This window comes from Sceloporus occidentalis, unplaced genomic scaffold (genome assembly GCF_023333645.1).
Source record: "Sceloporus occidentalis isolate IW3139 unplaced genomic scaffold, rSceOcc1.0.p SCAF_1, whole genome shotgun sequence".
Lineage (NCBI taxonomy): Eukaryota > Metazoa > Chordata > Lepidosauria > Squamata > Phrynosomatidae > Sceloporus > Sceloporus occidentalis.
In genome coordinates, this window is record NW_028316981.1 from 10824575 (window position 1) to 10846323 (window position 21749).

General features: G+C 42.4%; 1 protein-coding gene across 1 annotated transcript; it reads right to left on the reverse strand.

The window, feature by feature from the left end:
* Positions 1-410: 410 nt before the first annotated feature.
* On the reverse strand, positions 411-15892 carry LOC149320711 (uncharacterized). The gene is made up of 7 exons (XM_089500175.1): positions 15825-15892; positions 15592-15677; positions 12112-12963; positions 9762-9891; positions 7640-8473; positions 1147-2068; positions 411-987 (listed from the first exon to the last, which is right to left on the reverse strand). Exons 3-7 carry the CDS (start codon positions 12781-12783, stop codon positions 411-413), a joined length of 3135 nt encoding a protein of 1044 aa, XP_089356301.1. The 5' UTR covers positions 12784-12963; positions 15592-15677; positions 15825-15892.
* Between the last annotated feature and the right edge of the window lie 5857 nt (positions 15893-21749).

Consider the following 21749-nt stretch of genomic DNA (forward strand, 5'->3'; position numbering starts at 1 on the left):
ACTTGATCCCTCTTTTTCTTGCTGGCTTGCTGTTCGCTGAATAGTCAGTAAGGGATTCTGAAATCAGCTGTTGTTTGCCAGCTGGTTTGCTCTTGCCTCCTATATATGGCGAAGGCACGCATGGCTACAGCAGATTTGCACTAATAAAACTTTTTCCATGGCATGTGAGGCTTGAATCTGGGCAGACAGGATCTCTTGGACTGGCAGCACTGGGAAGCTTTCCTCTTCCATGGAGGATTATGCATGTAGCATGTGCAAGTGAGAAACAGTGAGATTCTGTTTCTGCCCAAGACTAATATCCTATTAGGAAGTTGCAAGGGAAGAATTTGGACTTGTGCCATTCCAACTCACTTTTGTGGTCTGTTTCAGCTATGGGACAACACACACATACCCAATCCACCTTGTTGAACTTACACCCTCTGTGTATTAGCTCGATTTCTGCGTGTGTGCATTCTTTGATGTAAAGAAAGGCTCTTACTTCTGCTGAAACTTTTCCCACACTCCACACATTCATGCGGCTTTTCCCCCTCGTGAGTTATTTGATGTTTCTTAAGATTTCCACTATCGCTGAATTTCCTTCCACACTCCATGCACTTATATGGTTTCTCCCCTGTATGTGTTCTTACATGAATGGTAAGGCCTCCATTATGACTGAAGCACTTTCCACACTCCGTGCACTTATACGGCTTCTCTCCTGTATGGATTCTTTGATGTATTGTAAGCTTCCCTCTTTCACTGAAGCTTTTTTCACATTCTGTGCATTTATATGGTTTTTCCCGTGTGTGTGTTCTCAAATGTAAAGCAAGGACTCCAGTCCTACCAAAGTTCTTTCCACACTCCATACATTTATATGGTTTCTCCCCAGTATGAGTTCTTTCATGTCTAATGCGGCACCCATTATCGCTGAAGCTCCTTTCACACAGTGTACATTTGTAAGGTTTCTCCCCAGTGTGGATTCTTTGGTGTGAATGTAGATGTCCACTTTGGCTGAAACGTTTTCCACACTCCATGCATTGATGTGGTTTCACCCCCCTGTGTGCTCTTTCATGTACTCAAAGGTTTCCACTATAGCTGAAGTTTTTTCCACATTGTATACATCTGTATGGTTTCTTACCTGTATGGTTCCTTTCATGCATCTTAAGATACCCACTACTGGTGAAGCTCTTTCCACACTCCATACACTTATATGGTTTCTCTCCTGTGTGGATTCTCCGATGTACAGTAAGGTTTTGGCTTACACTGAAGCCCTTTCCACATTCCACACATTTATAGGGCTTCTCTCCTGTGTGGATTCTTTGATGCAAAATCAGTTCTCTTCTTCCACTGAAGCTCTTTCCACACTGCATGCATTTATATGACTTTTCCCCAGTGTGAGATCTTAAATGTTGATTAAGGCTACCACTGTTACTGAAGCCCCTCCCACATTCAAAACAGTTATATGGTTTCTCCCCTGTGTGTATTCTTTGATGCACAGTAAGATTTCCACTTACAATGAAGCATTTTCCACACTCCAGGCATTGGAATGGTTTCTCCCCTGTGTGAGTTCTTCGATGTGAAGTAAGTTGTCCACTCCCACCGAACCTCTTTCCACATTCTATGCACTGGTATGGTTTTTCCCCTGTATGAATTCTCTGATGTACTTTAAGGTGTCCGCTGTTGCCGAAGCTCTTTCCACATTCCAAGCATTTATATGGTTTCAAGCCTATATGGGTTCTTTGATGTATTGTGAGAATCCTTTTATTTGTATATTGCTTTCCACACTCCATGCACTGATACACTGACTCCTCTGTGTGGCTTCTTTGGTGTTTACTTAATGCTAATTGATATTTGTATATTTTCCCACACACTGGACACTTTTTCCCTCTTTTGTCAGTTTTTGGACCCCAGAGTTCTTGGGCGTCAATAGATTTTGAGGAAGAAGACTTCCTTCTCCTCTTCCGTGGGTTGTTTCCTTTATATTTCTTTGCTCCCATTTGATTCCCAAAGCTCTGTTTCCCCACTCCTCGCCTTCTTGCATTTGAAGCCACTTCAGACAGCTCCTTACAATTTCCATTGCCCTTCTGATTGCCTGCTTGAGAGGGAGCAGAAACAGAAAAACCTTATGTTAGATTAGGCCTTTGTATTTCACTTTTTGGAGACCAAAGCCTACAAAAAGACATGGACCAGGATGAAAGAAAATATAAAAAATCAAAGAAAAATACACTCCAATTCCACTAAGAAGAAATTACTACTTTTTTCTCCTGATGGTAGACAAATCTGGAACTGGGATTTTGAGGAGAAGACACAAAAGGGTTGCTAATGGTTTCTATAGGTATGATACCTTGGTCAGATCATGAGAAATGACACCTTGGTCAAGGCATGAAGAGAAAAATGGGCCATTATGAATAAAAAGAAAGTGTGAACCTCCCTTCAATAAACCTTTTCTTAGCATTAAAGAAGGCAGTACTCTATCTAGTATTAGGCCAGTCCTAACAATTCCCCACCAGCAGAGAAACAGAAAACTATTTTGGGCTGACATCCTGTTAATTACATATTCGTTTTATTACAGTATTTATTGTTGATTTCATTTATATGCCACCTTTCTCCCAGAAAGGGACCCAAGGCTAAACACTTTAAAAACTTTACAACAGAAGATTAAAAGCAATTAAAATAATCCAGTTTAAACAGTATAAAATTAACATTAACATAGACAAAAGTTCCCATTAGACCTATGTATGTCTCCCCCAACCCTGGTCATTGAGGAAATTGGTATTCCCTTCTTCCCTCTGCAAGATCTAAAGCCCCCTTCCCCCAGAACTTTTGGTTGTACTGTGATAGCTCTTCTTCATCTATTGATGGTGGAAGGGATCAGAGAAATGTCTGGCTATGTCCCCATTGCCAAACGCACACCAAGATTTGTGAAAGATGTTGGCAGATCTCAATGGAAGATGATCTCTGTCTCTATCTAAATGGACACACGTCATGCATGCAACTAGAAACAGTTTATTGAAAAAAGATCAACAGAGTAGCACATCCTTTGCTAGAACTGAGTTAACCAGCTACATTTCACTTCTATACAATCTCATTGGGATCCACCTCCCTCCTACCTTCTCACAATTCATTCCCATGAAAAGCTAGCCACTACACGACTGCAGTTCACGCACAACCGCCCATAGATGGTTATCTTGCCCCCTTTCACACTTAGGCTTTCAGCATGGCTAAGCAAGCCTAACTTTAATATATATCTTCCTCCTAAGGATCGATTTTTAAAAATATTCCTCTTTGCACCCAACCATTTCCTAACACACACACACATCCATATATATATATGGTTGGTTGCAAGGAGGGATATTTTTAAAAAATGGATTCTTGGGTGGCTTGGTGCAATGGGATTTTTTTTTTTTTTTTTTGCAGAAGAAAATGAGAATAAAGAGCTTTTTCCAAAATTAAAAGTGGGTAGGTACACACACACACACACACACACACTCCAGAAGGACCTCAGACTGATCCAATTGTAAAGTGCTTTCCCCCCAAATGATTTTTGAGCTTAGTTTTGGCTTCTATCTGGAGCTTTTTTTTTCCCTTCTTCACTTTTCACAAAATTAATAAGTGAAATGGTTGGCTGCAAGGAGTGATATTTTTTAAAAATGAGAGGGAAAACCTTATAGATGTTTGCATGGATCAGGCCCCCAATACTTAGGGTTCCACAATTTGGGCAGTGGGTGAAATGGGGGGGGGGGTTCCCCCTTTTTTTCCCTTTCCACTGAAAGCAGTTTCTTGATGTCCATCCTTTCCCCCCTGAATCGAACATCTAATAATAATAATAACAACAATTCTGTACCTCTTTGTCCTCCTCCTCTGGCCATGTGCTCTTCTTCTTCCTCTTCCTCCTCCTCACTGCCTCTTTTGTCCTCCAACTTTCACTTTTTTAAAAAAAAATACTGTATTTGGTGCCTCTCTAGGAACTGGAGCTAGTTTCCTTAACCCTTGCAAGACTTTTAACAGCTTTGCATCATGCATTTTGTGCATTTGGGCTGGCCCCATAAAGGTATCCCTGTGTGTATTTGTGTCCTAGCCTAAGAAGAGCCCACTGGATTCATGGGGTTGCCATAAGTCCAAAGGCTGCTTGGAGGCACATAGGCACAAACACACAGATAAAGGCTTAAGCCCATACAATGCCCATAAACCCCAGTCATCTTGGATCATATTGGAGAGGGATCATGGAAGTCAGAGAGTCCCAAAGCAGGGAGAGCTTCCCTTGTGTACAGTAGTTGCTCCTTGGGGCTCTTCCTTTTTATATTGTGGGGAGCTGTATTATAGAGGAGATTAGATAGCTAGGTAGATAGACAGATAGACAGACAGATAGATGCATGGATATATATATATACATATATAGACAGACAGACGATAGATGGATAGATGTATAGACAGATAGTGTAGTCTCCTTCCTTAGAGGTCTTCAAACAGAGGCTGGATGGCCACCTGTCGGGGATGCTTTGATTGTGATTTCCTGCATGGCAGGGGGTTGGACTGGATGGCCCTTGCGGTCTCTTCCAACTCTATGATTCTATGATAGATAGACAGACAGACAGACAGACAGACAGACAGACACAAAAATGTATAAACAGATTTATGGATAGATTTATAGATGGACAGATGATAAATGGACAGACAGACAGACTGATGTATAGATAGATAGATGATAGATAGATGGATATAGATAAACATATAGACAGGTGTATGGGCAGACAGATAAATGTACAGATAGATAGATGATGGATAGATTATAGATGTATGGATAGACAGATGATAGATAGATAGATAGATAGATAGATAGATAGATAGATAGATAGATAGAGGATAGATGAATAGATGGATGGATAGATAGATAGATAAAACAGGTAGCTGATAGATAGGTGTATAGATATCGACAGGTGTATCGACAGATAGAAAGATAGTGTCCTTTACCCATAATTCCAAAATATGCCAAAATCCAAAATTGTCCACATGGATGGTTTGAGATAGTGACCCTTTTGTCTCCTGATGGTTCAAGGTCTGCAAATTTGGTTTCTTAGACAAAATGATTTAAAATGTTGTAAATATATTGTTACCTTCAGCCTATGTGTTTATAAGGCCGACCTGCACAACTTGGCAGTAGGTAGGGGCCAAAATTAAAATAGGTAAAACTTCTTTGGGTCGCATACAGATTTTAATTAATAAATCATTAATTTATTATTATTAATTAATATTATTAATAGTAATTATGTTCTCCTTCTCTTCCTCCTCTTCTCCTCCTCGAGAGAAGACTGAGTGGTGGAGGAACCTTGCAGGGCAAGTGTTTGCCCCTTCCTCCTCCACTGCCCAGCCTTCTCTTTGGAGGAAGTGGTACCACATCCTCATGGGTTGCCCAAAATCTTTTGGTGGTCCATGTGTGGCCCCTGGGCCATATGTTGTGCAGGCCTGGTATAAGGTGTATAAGAAACATAAACAAATATACAAAACGTAAATGAATTTCAGATTTAGACTTGGTGGGATTTGTTCGGAGGTTTGCCATTGCTTTCCCCTGAGGCTGAGAGAGTGTAACTTGCCCAAGATCACCCATTGGCAAGGGCGGCATATCTCAATTCTGAATGCTGAGGCCATCACCTTCACGGTCTGCTTATCAGTTTTGTCATACAGTTCAATGGACCACTTCTAGAGTCAGACTACTGTGTTAGATGGAGATCAGTCTGAGTGAGCAGTTGGTAGTTACTGTATATACTCATGTATAAGTCTAGAAATTTAGGTTTAAAAATTGACCCAAATAACCTGAGTTGACTTATCCACGGGTCAATGTAAGTCCTTCATTTTAACACACACACACACACACACACACACACACACACTTATATATATGGTGAAAGGCAATAATTTAATCTGTCCTGGAAGCACTGAGCCCTTTCTGCTCTCTCAGCCATCCAGCCTTTAGTACACTGGTACCCCGGGATACGAACGCGCCGCGATACGAAAATCCCGGGATACGAAAAAAAAAAAATTAATTAATTATTTCCGGGTTACGAAGGTTTCCCCGGCTTGCGAAAAAAAGCCGGCGCTGTTTTAAATGGAGCCGCGGCGGAGCCGCGGCTTTTCCCCATTAGCGCCTATGGGGATTCGGCTAACGAAAGTCCCCCGGGTTACGAAAATGGCGCCGGAACGAATTAATTTCGTAACCCGGGGGACGAGTGTATATGTACTAATAGTTATGCATGCTGGAATTTTGTTAGTTCTTTGGAATTGTTTTCCTTTACTTCATCCTTTACATCCTTTATTAAATCTGCCTAAGTTTTACCCTCGACTTATCCACGGGTCATATCAAAATCCATAATTTGGGCCCCAAAACTTGCCCTCGACTTATATATGAGGTCGACTTATAGTCGAGTATATATGGTATACAGACTTGCTTCCCTCGCCCAACCGTTTTGCACAATATGGGCCAAATTTAATTTCTGTGAACACTGGGGCACTCACGTGACTCGCCTGTTTCTGCACTGGCTAACAGACAAAACTCACACTCAAGTGGATATTCAAACATGGTCCCAGATGAACAATGCAGTGATATAGCCAAACAAACCCATATGAGTGTTTAGAAAGGTCCTTGGAAATGACAGTTTTGCAGATTCTTCACATGACTGACAACCTCCTTGCTTCAATCAAAATATTTCTAGAGTATACACCCAGAATGTGAGGAGGATTTCTTCCTCACCCACAAATCCATGCCAATAGAAAATAAGGAAGGCAAAAAAACACAACTTTCTCCCTGATATCTAGATTTCTACATACAGGGAGTGCTTTCTTTTAAAAAATATGGGCACCTTTGTTATTTACTGGTGTTTTGGTTCCAGGACCTTCTGTAGGTACCAAAATCTTTGGATGCTCAAGTCTTATTCAATAAAATGGCATAGTGAAATGGGGTCCCTTATATGAAATGGCAAAATCAAGGTTTGCTTTTGGGGATTTATATATATTTTTGAATATTTTCAAGCCGTGGATGCTTGATTCTGTGGATAAAAAAATCAGTGGATACAGAGGGCCAACTGTATTCAGCTGTACTAAGATCGAATGCTTCTCCTTGACACTGAACTGTCCATGTTAAAATAATTATTTCTTTCTTTTAATACAGTGATCTTTTCTTTAAAAACTGTGTAAATTAACCCCCTTCCCAGTCTAAGGTAGCATGGTCCAGAAGTAAATTTGCACAGACAAGAATCCAATCTGCGCTGCAGAAAAAATGCCATTTGACATCGTTTTAAGTGCCATTGTTCAGCGCTATGGAATGCTTCAGTTTGTAGCTTTGTGAGATATGTAGCCTCCTCTGTCAGAGAGCTCTGGAGCCACAGCAAATTACAAATCCCAGGATTTTATAGGATGGAGCCATGGTAGTTAATGCTGTGTCAAACTGCCAAAGTCTCTAACCATTTATTAAACAATAAGAAAGAGCCTGCATTCAAGATGATAATCAGTCATGGCATTTATGTCCATTTTGCCAACTTTGCAACATACCCTGTTTCTATTACGGTCCAAGATTTTAAGAGTTTTTCTCCTATGCAGTTCATTTTTCTGACAGAGGAATGGTCTGAACATTGCAGGAAGATACTGTCCATTTGTTAAGCTTCTAGAGGGCTCCCCTCTAATGCTCTTATGCTCCCCTCTTGAGCTGATTCACTCAGGTTTAAGAAAATCAGATAACCCACAGTTGCCTTCCCCACGGGGTTGATTTCGATATGGCTTTTCTTGTGAGAGGTGAGGCCCGCTCTCTGGCTGAACCGCTTCCCGCACTCGACACACTTGTAGGGCTTCTCCCCCGTGTGGATCCGTGTGTGGGTCATAAGGTTCCCCTTTTGGCTGAACGTCTTCCCGCAGTCTGAGCATTTGTAAGGGTTCTCCCCTGAATGGATTCTCTTGTGCGCGATGAGGTTCCACTTGCGGTTGAAGCTTCTCCCACAGTCGGAGCATTTGTATGGCGTCTCCCCTTTGTGGATGCGCTTGTGCCCCGTCAGGTACCGTTTCTGATTGAAGCTCTTCCCGCACTCAGAGCACTTGAACCTCCTGTCCCCCGTGTGGTTTTGCTCAAGTTGGAGGAGGCTCGGGCTCGGAAGGAAGACCTTCCTGCAGTCCAAAGATCCCAAGAGCTTTTCATCTGTGTGAGGCTGGTGCTTAAGAAGGCTTCCACCTCCTATCAAACTCCCTTCTATGCCAACGTGTTTCTTTAATTCCTGAACAGTCTCTCCTTGGACGTTGTCTTCTTTCCCATGGAAGTCACCTTCCCAGCAAGCTACGGTTTCAGCCGTCTTATTTTCTGAACCTTTCCCTGGGTTCTTCACTGTGTCCTGCTGACAGAAAGGCACAGTTCCCTCTTCACAGTGTTGGAAAACTAAGCCAATTCTCAGGGATGCGTCATGCGATTCCACCTGATTAAGGCTTTCCTGAAGACGAATATTATCTCTCAATTCCCCATCTGCTGTAGGGAGAAAAAAGAAGATTGAAAACAGTATTATTAGTAGTATTACTTTTTCATTTCCTACAATCCTGCCTTTTTCCTAATATAGGGACTCGAGGACCAAGAGGTCATCTTATATAGCAATATAGCAGCAGATATTATGTTTGATTTTTACAGCTGGCCCTCTACATTTGCGGTTTTGACTTTTGCGGATTTGATGTGGTTTTGATTAATATGTTCTCTCTGGGAAACTCTTGGTCCTCCAGCATAACTCTGTCAGAAGTTGATCATAGAGTTGTGCTTGGGAACCTAGAAGTTCCTAGAGAAAACACTCCTCTAGGGATTTGTAGGCCTTCCAGTGTGATTCCATGGTCAATTTCTGGCAGATGTTGACCACAGAGGACCTAGAGATTCCTAGAAAGGTGTTCTCTTAGGTAAAAAGAACAGTGTTTTTTATTTGTAGTTTTTCCACATTCACGAGGGTCATTCACTCCTAATCCCAGCAAATGTGGAGGAACCACTGTATTTTATTTTAAAATTTTATTTTTATTCACATATGTATTAAAATAGCAGCATCAAACTGTCATTGTTCTATACAAACCAAACAAACGAACAATCCTTCTTGTAACTTCCAGTTCTTTAACCTTGTCTATAGAGATACATAGTCCAGCAAAATTGTGCTCAGATAACTAAGCTATTTTGTTTTAATTTTGAACCATTTATTTTAAACAACTGATCAGTTTGAATACTGTTTAATTCTATTTTAATGGTCACTTTTGCACATTTTTAATTGTACAGTGCTTTTTTAAACTGTAAGCTGCTTGGAGTCCCAATTTTGGGGGAAAGGCAGGATATAAATAAATATCATCATCATCATCATCATCATCACCACCACCATCTTGGGATTTGTAGTTTAGGAAGGCATAAAAAGAATTCTCAGCCAGAGAGTTCTAGTGCTCCAGGAAACCACAAACCCCAGAATTCCACTGGATGTTACCATGGCAGGTAAAGTGGAATGATGGTGCTCTTATTGTACAGCGTGAAAGAGACCTAAATACCCTTCTCTAAATTACAAATCCCAGTATTCTGCCAGACGAAGCTGTGGCAGTTAAAATGGAATCGAAGTGCTACAATTGTATAGTGTGAGCGAGCCCTCACTTGGGCTGACCTACCTTATAGGGCTGTTGTTGTGAGGAAGAAAGCCATGTAAGTCACCTTGAGCTCTTTGAAGAAAGGGTGAGATATAAAATGTAAACCGTAAACCAAAGATCTTGAGACGGAGCCTCCACTGATGACTTTGGCTTACCTAGGGAGTTCCCCTTCTTGCTCTGATCCTGCTTGGCTGTTCTGCAGGGATGCCTGTCCCACATGTCTGATGGGACCTGATCTGCTTCGGAGGGATTCACAGCCACCTCTGCAACAGGTACTTCTGGTACCTGAAAGAGTCAGGGGATAATCTAGCCGGTGATTAGTAGTGACCAGTGGCATCACTAGGGTAATAATAATAATAATAATAACAATAATAATAATAATGTTTATGTATATACCGCTTTTCTAAATTAGATCAAAGCGGTGTACAACAGGAAGTACAATACAATATCCAAAGTCAAAATAAAACATAACAGGCCGCTCTCCCCCTCAAGATGGTTGGTGTCACCCAGTGCAGAAAATCATGGTTTCAGCCCCCGCACAAGCTTTCCTTCCTTCCTTCCTTCCTTCCTTCCTTCCTTCCTTCCTTCCTTCTTTCAGAGAGCTTCCTTACCATTCAGATGTTCCTTACAACTTCAGTCCTTGTAGTGTTATTTGTAAGAACAAAACAATAAATTCATTTGCTAATTGTTGTTGTGTGCCTTCAAGTCATTTCTGACTTATGGTGATTCTAAGGCAAACCTATCATGGGGTTTTCTTGGCAAGCTTCTTTACAGGGGGTTTGACATTACCATCCTCTGAAGCTGAGAGAGTATGACTAGTCCAAGGTCACCCAGTGGGTTTCTACAGCCAAGCCGGGATTGGAACCCCAGTCTCCAGAGTCATAGTCCAGCACTCAAACCATTATGCCACACTGGATCAGTTGCTAATTATTGTCTGAATAAAATGTACTTTTGATATTGCACACACGATAATCAAACTGAATAGTACATAATATAGTTTATGTTCCTAAACTTTACAAAATGAGTTTCAATCTGTAAGGAGGACTAATATTGCACTTTTTCAACTTTTGTAAACATTTCCAATTTTTTTCCTGCAAGGGAACAGGGGGGGGGGGGGGAAGCTGCACATGACTTCAAAATTGCTGGAAGTGTTACATCTGTATTTTCTACCACTGCTTCAATCGTCACTATATATTTAAATTTTTTCTATATCTTGGCTCAGTCATTAATCCAAAGAGAGACCAGTCAAGAAATCAGAAGAAGACTAAGAAATGGAAAGACAGCCATGAGGGAACTAGAGAAGATCATGTGTGAAGACATATTTTTAATTACCAAAGTCAAAATCATCCAGGTCATAGAATTTCTGATTTCTATGTATTATTTTGAAAGCTGGACAATGAAGAAAGTTGATGGAAAAAGAATAAAGTCATTTGAAATGTGGTGCTGGAGGAGAATTCTATGGATACCACAGACTGCCGAAAAGACAAATAAATGAGTCTTAGAGCCAAATCAAGTATGAACTCAAGAAGCCAAAATGACTAAACCAACGCTATGTTGTACTATAGTTGTATCATGAGAAAGCATGACTCAATAGAAAAGGCAAGGTAGAAGGTAGCAGAAAAAGAGGAAGACTGCACTACAGCTGGATAGACTCAACCAAGGAAGCCATGGCTATCTTGAGTTTGCAAGACTTGAGCAGGACAGTTAATGACTGCAGATCTTGGAGGTCTCTCATTCATAGGGTCACCCTAAGTCAAAGTAGACTTGACAGCAAATAACAGCAATACAGTGGACCTTCCACATTCACTGGGGTTAGTAGTGCAGGACCCCAACGAAAGTGAAAAAGCCACTTTTTTTTTAATCTCAGAGAACATCTCTCTAGTAATCTCTACATCCTTCGGCACGATTATATGGTCAACATCCAGCAGAAGCTGACCATAGAGTCAAGTTGGAGGACCTAGAGATTCATAGAAAGAACATATTAGTCAAATCTGCAAATGATCAAATCCACAAAAGTCAAAGCCACAAATGTGGAGAGCCAACTGTATATACAGGTTGAGTCCCCCTTACCCAGAATTCAGAAATCCAAAATACTCCAAAAACCAAAACTTGTTTTCATGGGTGGCTGAGACAGTGACATCTTCGTTGCACCTTTCTGATGATTCAAAATACACAAACTTTGTTTTGTGCACAAAACTGTTAAAAGCATTGTGTAGAAAATTACCTTCATGCTCCACGTATATGGTGTATATGAAACATAAATGAATTTTGTTTGGTCTTAGGTCCCATCTCCAAGATATCTCATTACATATATGCAAATATTGCAAAATCTGAAAATATCCAAAACCCAAAACACTTCTAGCCCCAAGCATTTCAGATAAGGGAGATTGAACCTGTATGTATGTGGATATGTATCCTACATTTACAGAAATAAACAACAACAACAACAACAACAACAATAATAATAGGCTGATGTTTAGGGCAACCAGTGGTCCAGCCTTTTACCTGCTGTTTGCATCTTTTCTCCTCCTGCTGCCCCATGAGGAAGTCCTCTGCTAGAGCCACCGCCTGACTGCAATTCTCAGGGCCACTGTTCCGCACCCAACTCTGCATTTCTAGAGGCAGGATGATGAGGAACTGCTCCAGGATCAGCAACTCCAGGATCTGCTCCTTTGTGCGTCTCTTTGGCTTCAGCCACTGGTGGCAAAGTTCCCGAAGCTTGTCACAAACTTCTCGGGGCCCTCCAGTCTCTTGGTAGTAGAACTGACGGAAGCACTGACGCTTTGCTTCCTCATTCTCAGCTTCATCCTTCACTGTTGTCAAGGGGTCCAAGTTTCGATAGGATTTGGGGCTTTCTCCGCCAAGGCCTGGCAGGGCCTGGGTTACCCACCTTCCTCTTGACCACGGAGTGGAACCAGTAAATCCTTGCGAGGAGAAGGAGGGTTGGAAATCCTTCATTTCCTCCTCTGATACTGTATGGAGTTGCAAACCAGAATGACTTTTTAGGAAATCCTGCCACTGGGTTTCCCAGTGTTGCTGCAGCCCTTCTTCTGGCTCCTGTTTAATCGGCCGTTGGAAGGTCCCAAGGCTTCCCGCATGGATCATGTGTGGGTCCCTCTTCCCTTCCTCTTGCATCTCATCCCAGAGTTTGAAGCCAACCCTGTCCTGGTCTTCCATTTCCAAACCTGGGGAGGCTTTGGCGTTGTGCCTTGAATCGTTCCAGTCTCTAAGCACCTTGTTTCCAACGCAGAGTAGTCTCCGAGTTCTGGAGACCACCTTTTCCTAAGTTAGACTTCCCGTAGAGAGACAGTCAAGGGTTTCTTATCCAGCAGTGAGAAGTGGGAAGATGGGTTTCTCCTGAACAAGAGAGAGAAGAATTCAAGACTATAAACTCTTTGGGTCAGTGTGACCGGATGTCATGAGCACAAAGAAAAAAATGTAGGGCATTACAAAATAAAAGCTAAAAATCCTAACAGAAATATAAATTTATTTCATATGGATTATTTTCAGCAATATTTCATATTTGTTGTTGTTTTTGGGTGCCTTCAAATTGTTTCTGACTTATGGTGACCCTAAGGTGGGTTTTTTTTTTGGCAAGATTTCTTCAGAGAAGGTTTGCCATTGTCAGAATCTACAGAATCTGCCATGTGTCTATATGTATATTTATATACTCCTACAAAGCTTGACTGACTGAGCAAAGGAAATATGAACTGTTGGTTCTCACAGCCTTTGCATTCTTCTGAGGCTGAGAGAACATGACTTGCCCAAGGTCAACCAGTGGGTTTCATGGGTGAGATGGGAACTCAACCCTGGTCTACAGAATCATAGTTCAACACTCAGACCATTATGTCATGCTGGCTCTACATATTACATATAGTTATTTTACTATATACTCAACCATATTTTTCTGTCCCTTTCACATTGCACAATTGCAGCATTATGATCCCACTTTAAGGAGTTTATCACACTGGGGCTAATTTTGGCATTAAAAAGAGATTAAAGCACATTTAAAGCATCTCGCAAATAAAGCAAAAAAATGTGTGTAATTGCATGAATGGTTATTACATGCAATTATGCAAATAAAATGTTATCGGAAATGCATTGCTGCTGAAATCCCAAAAGTAAAAAAGATGTGTGTTAATGCTTCTTTCTGACCACTTTAACAGTGGTTTTGTGTGACGTCATGTGAAATCATTTCGTGTAATTATGCAATTTTTCTGGGGTATTCACAGGATAAACTCCTTTGTGTGATAAACTCCTTACTGACATGGCAACATCCTACCTTCTAATCTAAACTATCCTATTCCCCCTTGCGGCATAGTGGTTTGATTGCTGGACTACAACTCTGGAGAGTAGAGCCCTTATCAGATGAGTCTGGAACTGGGGGTCTTCAGCACTGGGCGGTTCGAATTCACGTTATTTCGCACAATACCATCATACCTGGGAGCCCCTCCGAATTGGCATGATTCAAATTGGCCAATACGCATTCGCGCGAAGTGCATTCAGTGCAGAATGTTTTGTCACACCGGTGCTCAACATGAGGATTGGCCGATTCGTATCGGCCCCCTCGCACATGCTCAGTGGTGCCCTGCATGGGTTGCGACCTTAAACGCTTCCGGGGTGAAAGGGGAGGTCACGTCATGACAGCCCGGTAAACAGCTGGAGAGCCAGCTCATGCACATTAACAATCGCGATACAACGTGCCCTCTCTACATTCCTCTCTGTTTCCTCTCTACATTCCTGCTTGGTTTTAACGTTACCATGACCTTCCCTTGCAACAAATTAGCAATGCCCGGTTGTACGTGTGTGTGTGTGAGTGTGTGAATATGTATTCTGGGGGGGGGGGGGGGAGGACCAGTTCCAGCGGCTGTCAAAGAGGCTGGATGGCCATCTAAGTAAATGGGGATGCTTTTTTCCTCCTCCTCCTCCCGGCTTGGGAGCCAGCATAAGCTGCATCCCAAGAAGGGAACAGGCGCGGGGCCGCTAGAATCGCGGCGATCGCCGCCGTTCCAGCGGCCCCCGCGCCTCTTCCCTTCTTGGGATGCAGCCTATGCTGGCTCCCAAGCCGGGAGGAGGAGGAGGAGGCTGCCGGAACCACGATTCCAGCGGCCCCCCGCGCCTCTTCCCTTCTTGGGATGCAGCTTATGCTGGCTCCCAAGCCGGGAGGAGGAGGAGGAGGCCGCTGGAACCGGCAAGAGGAAAGACCCACCGGAAGTTAAAATTGGAATCTGGGGGTCTTGCGATGGAATTCAGGATTGGGTAGTCACACCAGAGCCATTCGCACTGAGATCGAACAGAGCCCCAATCCAGGATATTGCCAATCCCCTTTTCAGCGCACTGGCCAACACGCTCCAAAAAGAGGAGCCAGTACGCATTCAGTTCGGCATCTCGCGCATTCACGTGAGTTCGGATTGGGCCATTCGAATGCTGGTATGATGGTATTGTGCGAAATAACGTGAATTCGAACCGCCCAGTGCTGAAGACCCCCAGTTCCAGACTCATCTGATAAGGGCTTAGGATTCGATTCTCAGCTCAGCTGTGAGACCCACTGGGTGACCTTGGGCACCCACTCTCTCAGCCTCAGAGGAAGGCTATGGCAAACCTCCTCTGAACAAACCTTGTCAAGAAAAAACCCATGATCAGTCAGAAATGGCTTGGAGGCACACTATTTTGATTATGCCTGTAAAGTGCCATGCAAATTTATGGTGCTATACCGTATTAATAAACAACAACAACAACAACAACAACAATAATAAATGAACTCCCCTCTACATCTTCTTGCAAGGTTGTCTTTTCTATTCTAGCAAATCTGTTTCAGCCACTCTTTCTCTTTTCTTAAGCCTGTAATACCTTCAACAGCAGCTGCCAGGTTCTTTGTGGGTTCACAACACACACACACAAAAACACACATAATATTCTCTTGGAATTGTGTCCTCAGTTTTCAATGCTTTCCCCCTTTCCCTCCTCTTGCATGCATTCACCTACCTCTTCTGGCTGGCTTTGCAGCATGCATTGCCCAGGGGAATTTGGGGGCTATTTTGATCCAAACTCACCAAGTCTTCCCCTACCACCTGGAGAAAACACACACAATATTTTTATTTTTAAAACCCAATGTGCAAAGGGATCTTGTAGCACCTTCCACCTACAAACACCCCCCTCCAGAAAAAAACCCCAAATTTTCTTTAAAAAGCCCAGTATGACAAAGGATCTTGTAGCACCTTTGAGACTTTAACTGAGCCAAAGACCTTGCAGCATAAGCTTTCCTATTAGACTTGATCTACTTCAGTTTCCTATCAGGTCCTTCTTGGGCTGGAAAGGAGGTGGGGGGAAGGAAGTGGATTTCCAGCCCCTGATATTTCCAGGCCCTGCTAGGAAACAAGAGGTGGACTCAGTGGGTTTAACCTTTTCAGGCTCACCATCATGGGAAAAAAGTGAGCTGCTCACTCTTCATCCTTACCTAGGCTGGGTCAGGTGGCTGGGAGTTGTAGTCCATCCTTTCTGGACTACTCTGTGTGTGTACATACACACACACACTACATGTCCAACACTCAAAAAGTTTCTATATAGTGTGTGTGTGTGTGTGTGTGTGTGTGTATATATATATAGAAAGAGTGAGAGAATTCTCTCTCTCTCTCTCTCTCTCTCTCTCTCTCCCTCTCTCTCTCTCTATATATATATAGTGTGTATACACACACACGCATACTATACATTCACACACACAGTATATGTCCAACACTCAAAACGTTACATTATGTGTGTATGTGAGAGAGAATATACACACACATATACATACTGTGTGTATACATACATTCATATATACACACACATATACCTCAGTGTAGTGGAGTCTCCTTTGGAGGTCTTTAAGCAGAGGCTGGATGGCCATCTGTCAGGGATGCTTTATTGTGATTTCCTGCATGGCAGAATGGGGTTGGACTGGATGGCCCTTGTGGTCTCTTCCAACTCTACAATTCTATGATTCTATATACACTATATATGTGTATGTGTGTGTGTATATATATATATATAGAGAGAGAGAGAGATAGTGTACACACACACACACACACACACTGAAACACATGCTAGATGTCCAACATTCAAAATACCATGCTGGCCCTCTCTCTCTCCTCACACACACACTATATATATATAGTGTGTGTGTGTGTATGTGTGTGTGTGTATAGACACACACACACACACACACACACACACTACAATTTTCAATTAAAGAGGTGAAGTCCATAACCTGTCTGCTTCAAGAACCGAGATATTCCTGTATTACAGCTTGAGTCTCCTTTGTGAATATGGAAGGTTCAGCTGCTCCAAACCATCCCTCCTCTCTTTCTCTCTACCGGTCTCTGACCTAGGCTGGCTCTTGTTCGAAGGGATGCTCCTATTCTACACAGACTTCATGGGAGAAGTGGTCTTCCAAGGGGACCCCAAAGCACCAGACGATTCAGAGGAGTATCAGAAGTACAGAAGCCGGGGTGACCATGGGATGCTGGGGCATGTGCATCTATGCCTTCAGTGCAGCACTTTACTCAGGTTGGTACCCAAAACCCTCTCTGGTCTTCCCTTGCAAATATCCTACAGTGCTGCCAGCGATCGCCTTGTTTGGCCAAAATCCAACCATACCAGTGATTCCCAAACTTTGGTCCTCCAAGTGTTTTGGACTTCAGCTCCCAGAATCCCTAGCCAGCTTAGCCAGCAGTCAGGAATTCTGGGAGCTGAAGTCCAAAACATCTGGAGGACCAAAGTTTGGGAACCAATGGACTATGGAGAGTGAGACAGAAAAGCTGACCTTTTCTCAGTTACATCTGCCAGTAACTTTTTGGCTGGCATCAATCAGGTCATAGAGCAGAGTCATAAACCAGGAGTAGCACAATTTGTAGTAGTAGTAGTAGTAATAGCCCGCCTTTCCTCAAGGAATCAAGGCAGGTTACAACATCTTAAAAACCATACAATGCACAGTAGAATTTAAACCAAACATTTACACAAGGTTTGCACCAAACACTTTGCAGTAAACATTTCTTCCTTAAGAATACAGGTTAATGCCCATTATTTTTGTTCTGTAGTAAGGCTGGTTGGCACATCCCCGAGAGCCAAACGGATGATCACATGGAGGTTGTGGTACTGCTTCAAGAGGAGATGCCCTGCAGGGGAGACCATACAAATACAACAAGGAACGGAAAGACGTTGTTTTCAAAGATTCCCTGACTGTTACATCAATGCAGTAGGGTACATCTAAGCTCATTCTTACAATATTGTATTAGACTGTAGCGGACATTTTCAAAATAAGGGGTTAGTCAAAATCTAATTATATAACCCGTTAGATCTGGTGCTACTTAGCTGTTCTCCAAAGGGAGAAAGAAATGAACCAGGTCTTCTGAATCATAGAATTGTAGAGTTGGAAGAGACCTCAAGGGCCATCCAGTCCAAAGCCATTCTGCCATGCAGGAACTCTCAATCAGAGCATCCCCATTGACAGATGGCCATCCAGCCTCTGTTTAAAGACCTCCAAGGAAGGAGACTCCGCTACACTCTGGGGGAGTTTGTTCCACTGTCGAACAGCCCTTACCGTCAGGAAGTTCCTCCTAATGTTGAGGTGGAATCTCTTTTCCTGCAGTTTGCATCCATTGCTCCGGGTCCTAGTCTCTGGAGCAGCAGAAAACAAGCTTGCTCCCTCCTCAATATGACATCCCTTCAAGTATTTAAACAAGGCTCTCATATCACCTTTTAACCTTCTCTTCTCCAGGCTAAACATCCCCAGTTCCCTAAGTCCTTCCTCATAGGGCAAGGTTTTCAGACCCTTCACCATTTTAGTCACCCTCCTTTGGACACATGGCTCCAGTTTCTCAACATCCTTTTTGAATTGTGATGCCCAGAACTGGACACAGTATTCCAAGTGGGGCCTGACCAGAGCAGAATATAGTGGCACTATGACTTCCCTTGATCTAGACACTATACTTCTATTGATGCAGCCTAAAATCGCATTGGCCTTTTCAGCTGCTGCATCACACTGTTGACTCATGTTCAACTTGTGGTTTGCTAGGACTCCCAGATCCCTTTCACATGTAATCTTGCCAAGCCAGGTATCCCCCATCCTATATTTTGTTTTTCAGTCCCACTTACCTAGTTGAACCATGACGTTTTCTTGCTGGGGGGGGAGGAGAAGAGGTTGAACCTTCTCTGACAGAGAGTGCCAGTGCTACAACAAACTACAAATCCCAGGATTCCATAGCAGTTAAAGAGGCGCCAAATTGCATTAATTCTGCAGCATAGGTGCAGCTCTCATTGGCAGCCAGTGAACTCCAGGGTTCAACTGTGGTCCAAAACACATTTATTATTGTTAATAAAATATTTTAATTAAAAAAAATTATAAAATTCAAACAATTAAAGCACCAATCACATAAAATATATATAATAAAATATAAATATTAAAACAGACAATACAATCCATTTTCAATTTCTCACCAATAAACGGCTGCATTCCCCCTTCTTCCATAGAGTTCTATTATATTATAATATATACACACACACACACACACACACACACACAAACTGCTTTGCTCCACCTTGTCCTACCTTGCAGGGCTGTTGTGAGGTTGCCAAGTGAAAGACCACCTTAGCTCCTAAGACAGGAAAACAGGGGTTATATCCTTACTTTCCTGGCTGCCTTGCCGCCTCCTCCGCCGGCCAGGGAGGCGGCCAGGCAGGGGAAAGAGCCTTTCCTCTTCTTTCTCCTCCTCCTCTTCTTCTTCATCTTCTTCCTCCTCATCTTCTTATTCTCCTCCTCGTCCTCTTCTTCTTCCTCCTCCTCTTCTTCTTCTTCCGCCTCTCTTCCTCCTCCTCTTCCTCCCCTTATTCTTCATCTTCTTCCTCCTCCTCTTCTTCTCCACCTCATCCTTCCCCTCTTCCTCCCCTTTTTCTTCCTCTCTACTTCCTCTTCTTCTTCCTCCTCCTCCTTTTCCCCTCTTCCTCCTCCTCTTCTTCCTCCTTTTCTTGTTCTCCTCTTCCTCCTCCTCAACTTCTTCCACTCTTCCTCCTCTTCTGGTTTTTGGCCAGAAAGGGAAGTCCATTTCTTCCATCTGTCTAGGAATAATGCCCAAATGTCCTCCATTTTGATCATGCCTAAGAAACATGCATTTATATTAACATTTTTTTAAAAGCATCATTTTTTTTACGTGTCCTACATTTGAAAATGTTGTCCTACATTTGTCCCGGTTTGGAGGTCCTGAATTATGGCAACCCTACCTTTAGCTGAAATGCTTGGGGCCAGAAATGTTTGGGATTTTTGTTTTTATTAATTTATTTTGGATTTTGGAACGCCTGTATTTGTATATATGTACATAATCTTGCAGATAGGACCCAAGCCTAAATTTGAAATTCCTTTATGTTATATATATATATATATCTTATACACATAGCCTGAAGGTAATTTTAGAGTAACATATTTAATAATTTTGTGCATGAAACAAAGTGTCTGCAGATCAAACCATCACAAAGCAAAGATGTCACTATCTCAGCCACCGATTATTTTGTTTTTATTCCAGGTAAAGAGAGTCAACATATATAAGCAAGAGAAATTAATTTCTGCTCATGTTCCAAACTGTAGTCTTCTTTCCTTGGTGTAATGTTGTGAAGAATGCTCCGTCAAGTTTCTCAAACGGATAAATACATTTTATTCAAGTCAGTATCTTCTGGAATGCTGGAGCTTCAGAATACTCACACACATAGTCAAGCTCTTTCCAAACAGCTCCCACCACTCCCAAGATCACATAATGGTTTATAAGAACACAATAACACAGAACAGGTGAATGAAGAGAGAGGATGTAAGACTTAAAGAAACATACAACATATATCACACTTGGGTCCCTTAGTGCTGCAGAGGCATTGATCTCTACAGTCAGCTTGCTTCATATGACACATTTAATATTTTTATATTGGACAGAACTGGGCTTAGAACTGTGATCTTCAGTAGCAAGTATCTCTTCATGTTTCCTTGTAAAAGGATTTGGTGTCATGCAACTTCTGGTACTTTCATTAGTTGCTTTTTTCAGCACCAGGTATATTAGTTATTCATTACTTCTTTATAGATAGAACCACTGCACACTTTTTAAAAACTGATTGCTCTTTAGCAAATAAAATAAACAGCTGGGACATATTCATTCCAGAGAGATTTGGGGCATGTCTGCACCAAGCACTTAATATGGGAACAGTCCCATGGACTGCCCTGGACCAACCACAATGGTGATCACACACACTGGGCCAAATTTGGTCAGATGCTACATGTATTATGCACATGGGTCAGCCAGGCTGACACAGCATTGGTCCTGCTGGACCATCCCATTTTTGGAGCTAGTGCTACCGCTTCCTTGCAGGCAAGCGCCCCATGTTAAGCCTCCCAAGGTTGCTAAAATGAATACCCAACTTGTTGGAGGCAATTGGCTCACATTGTAAACTGCTTAGGGAGTACTTAAGTGCACTAAGTGGTATAAAAATGTTTCTGGGAAGCAATGGGATTTCCCTCAACTTTGCATAGTTCAGAACAAATTCGAGTTACAGGCAGAAAAACATGGGGGTTATTCACACTGCAAAAATAATCCAGGATGAATCTGGGTTGAATCTCCATTGTTCACACACATCCTGAGTGCATCCAATTAAGATGGGGGGGGGGCTGTCAAAAAAACCCCACTTAATCCATGATAATTAATATTAGATTTCCCCCACGAGTTTAAAAAAAAGATCCACATCGTCGATAGTGTGAATAACCGATCTGAATACACCCAAATAGACCCAAGATAAAACGCTGCATGCCTTGAAGATGTTTCTGAATGTATCGTCAACTCCATCGTTACTCAAATGTTTGCATGTGTGAGCAACTGAACATGCAGAAATGCACATCAATGTGGTTCCATAGTTTCAATAACAAACCTGGAATGCATGAGTGAGATGATTCACATCTTTGTGCTAAAAACAACGACATCTGAACAACTCCATGGATTTTCCCCAGAAGTAGCTGTACATTGTCAGGACTGCCAGCACTGGCTTTCAAGTAAATACAGCCAGCCACATATGATGCCAGCCATAGATGCTGGCGAAATGTCAGGAATAAACTCTTCTAGAACATGGCCACATAGCCA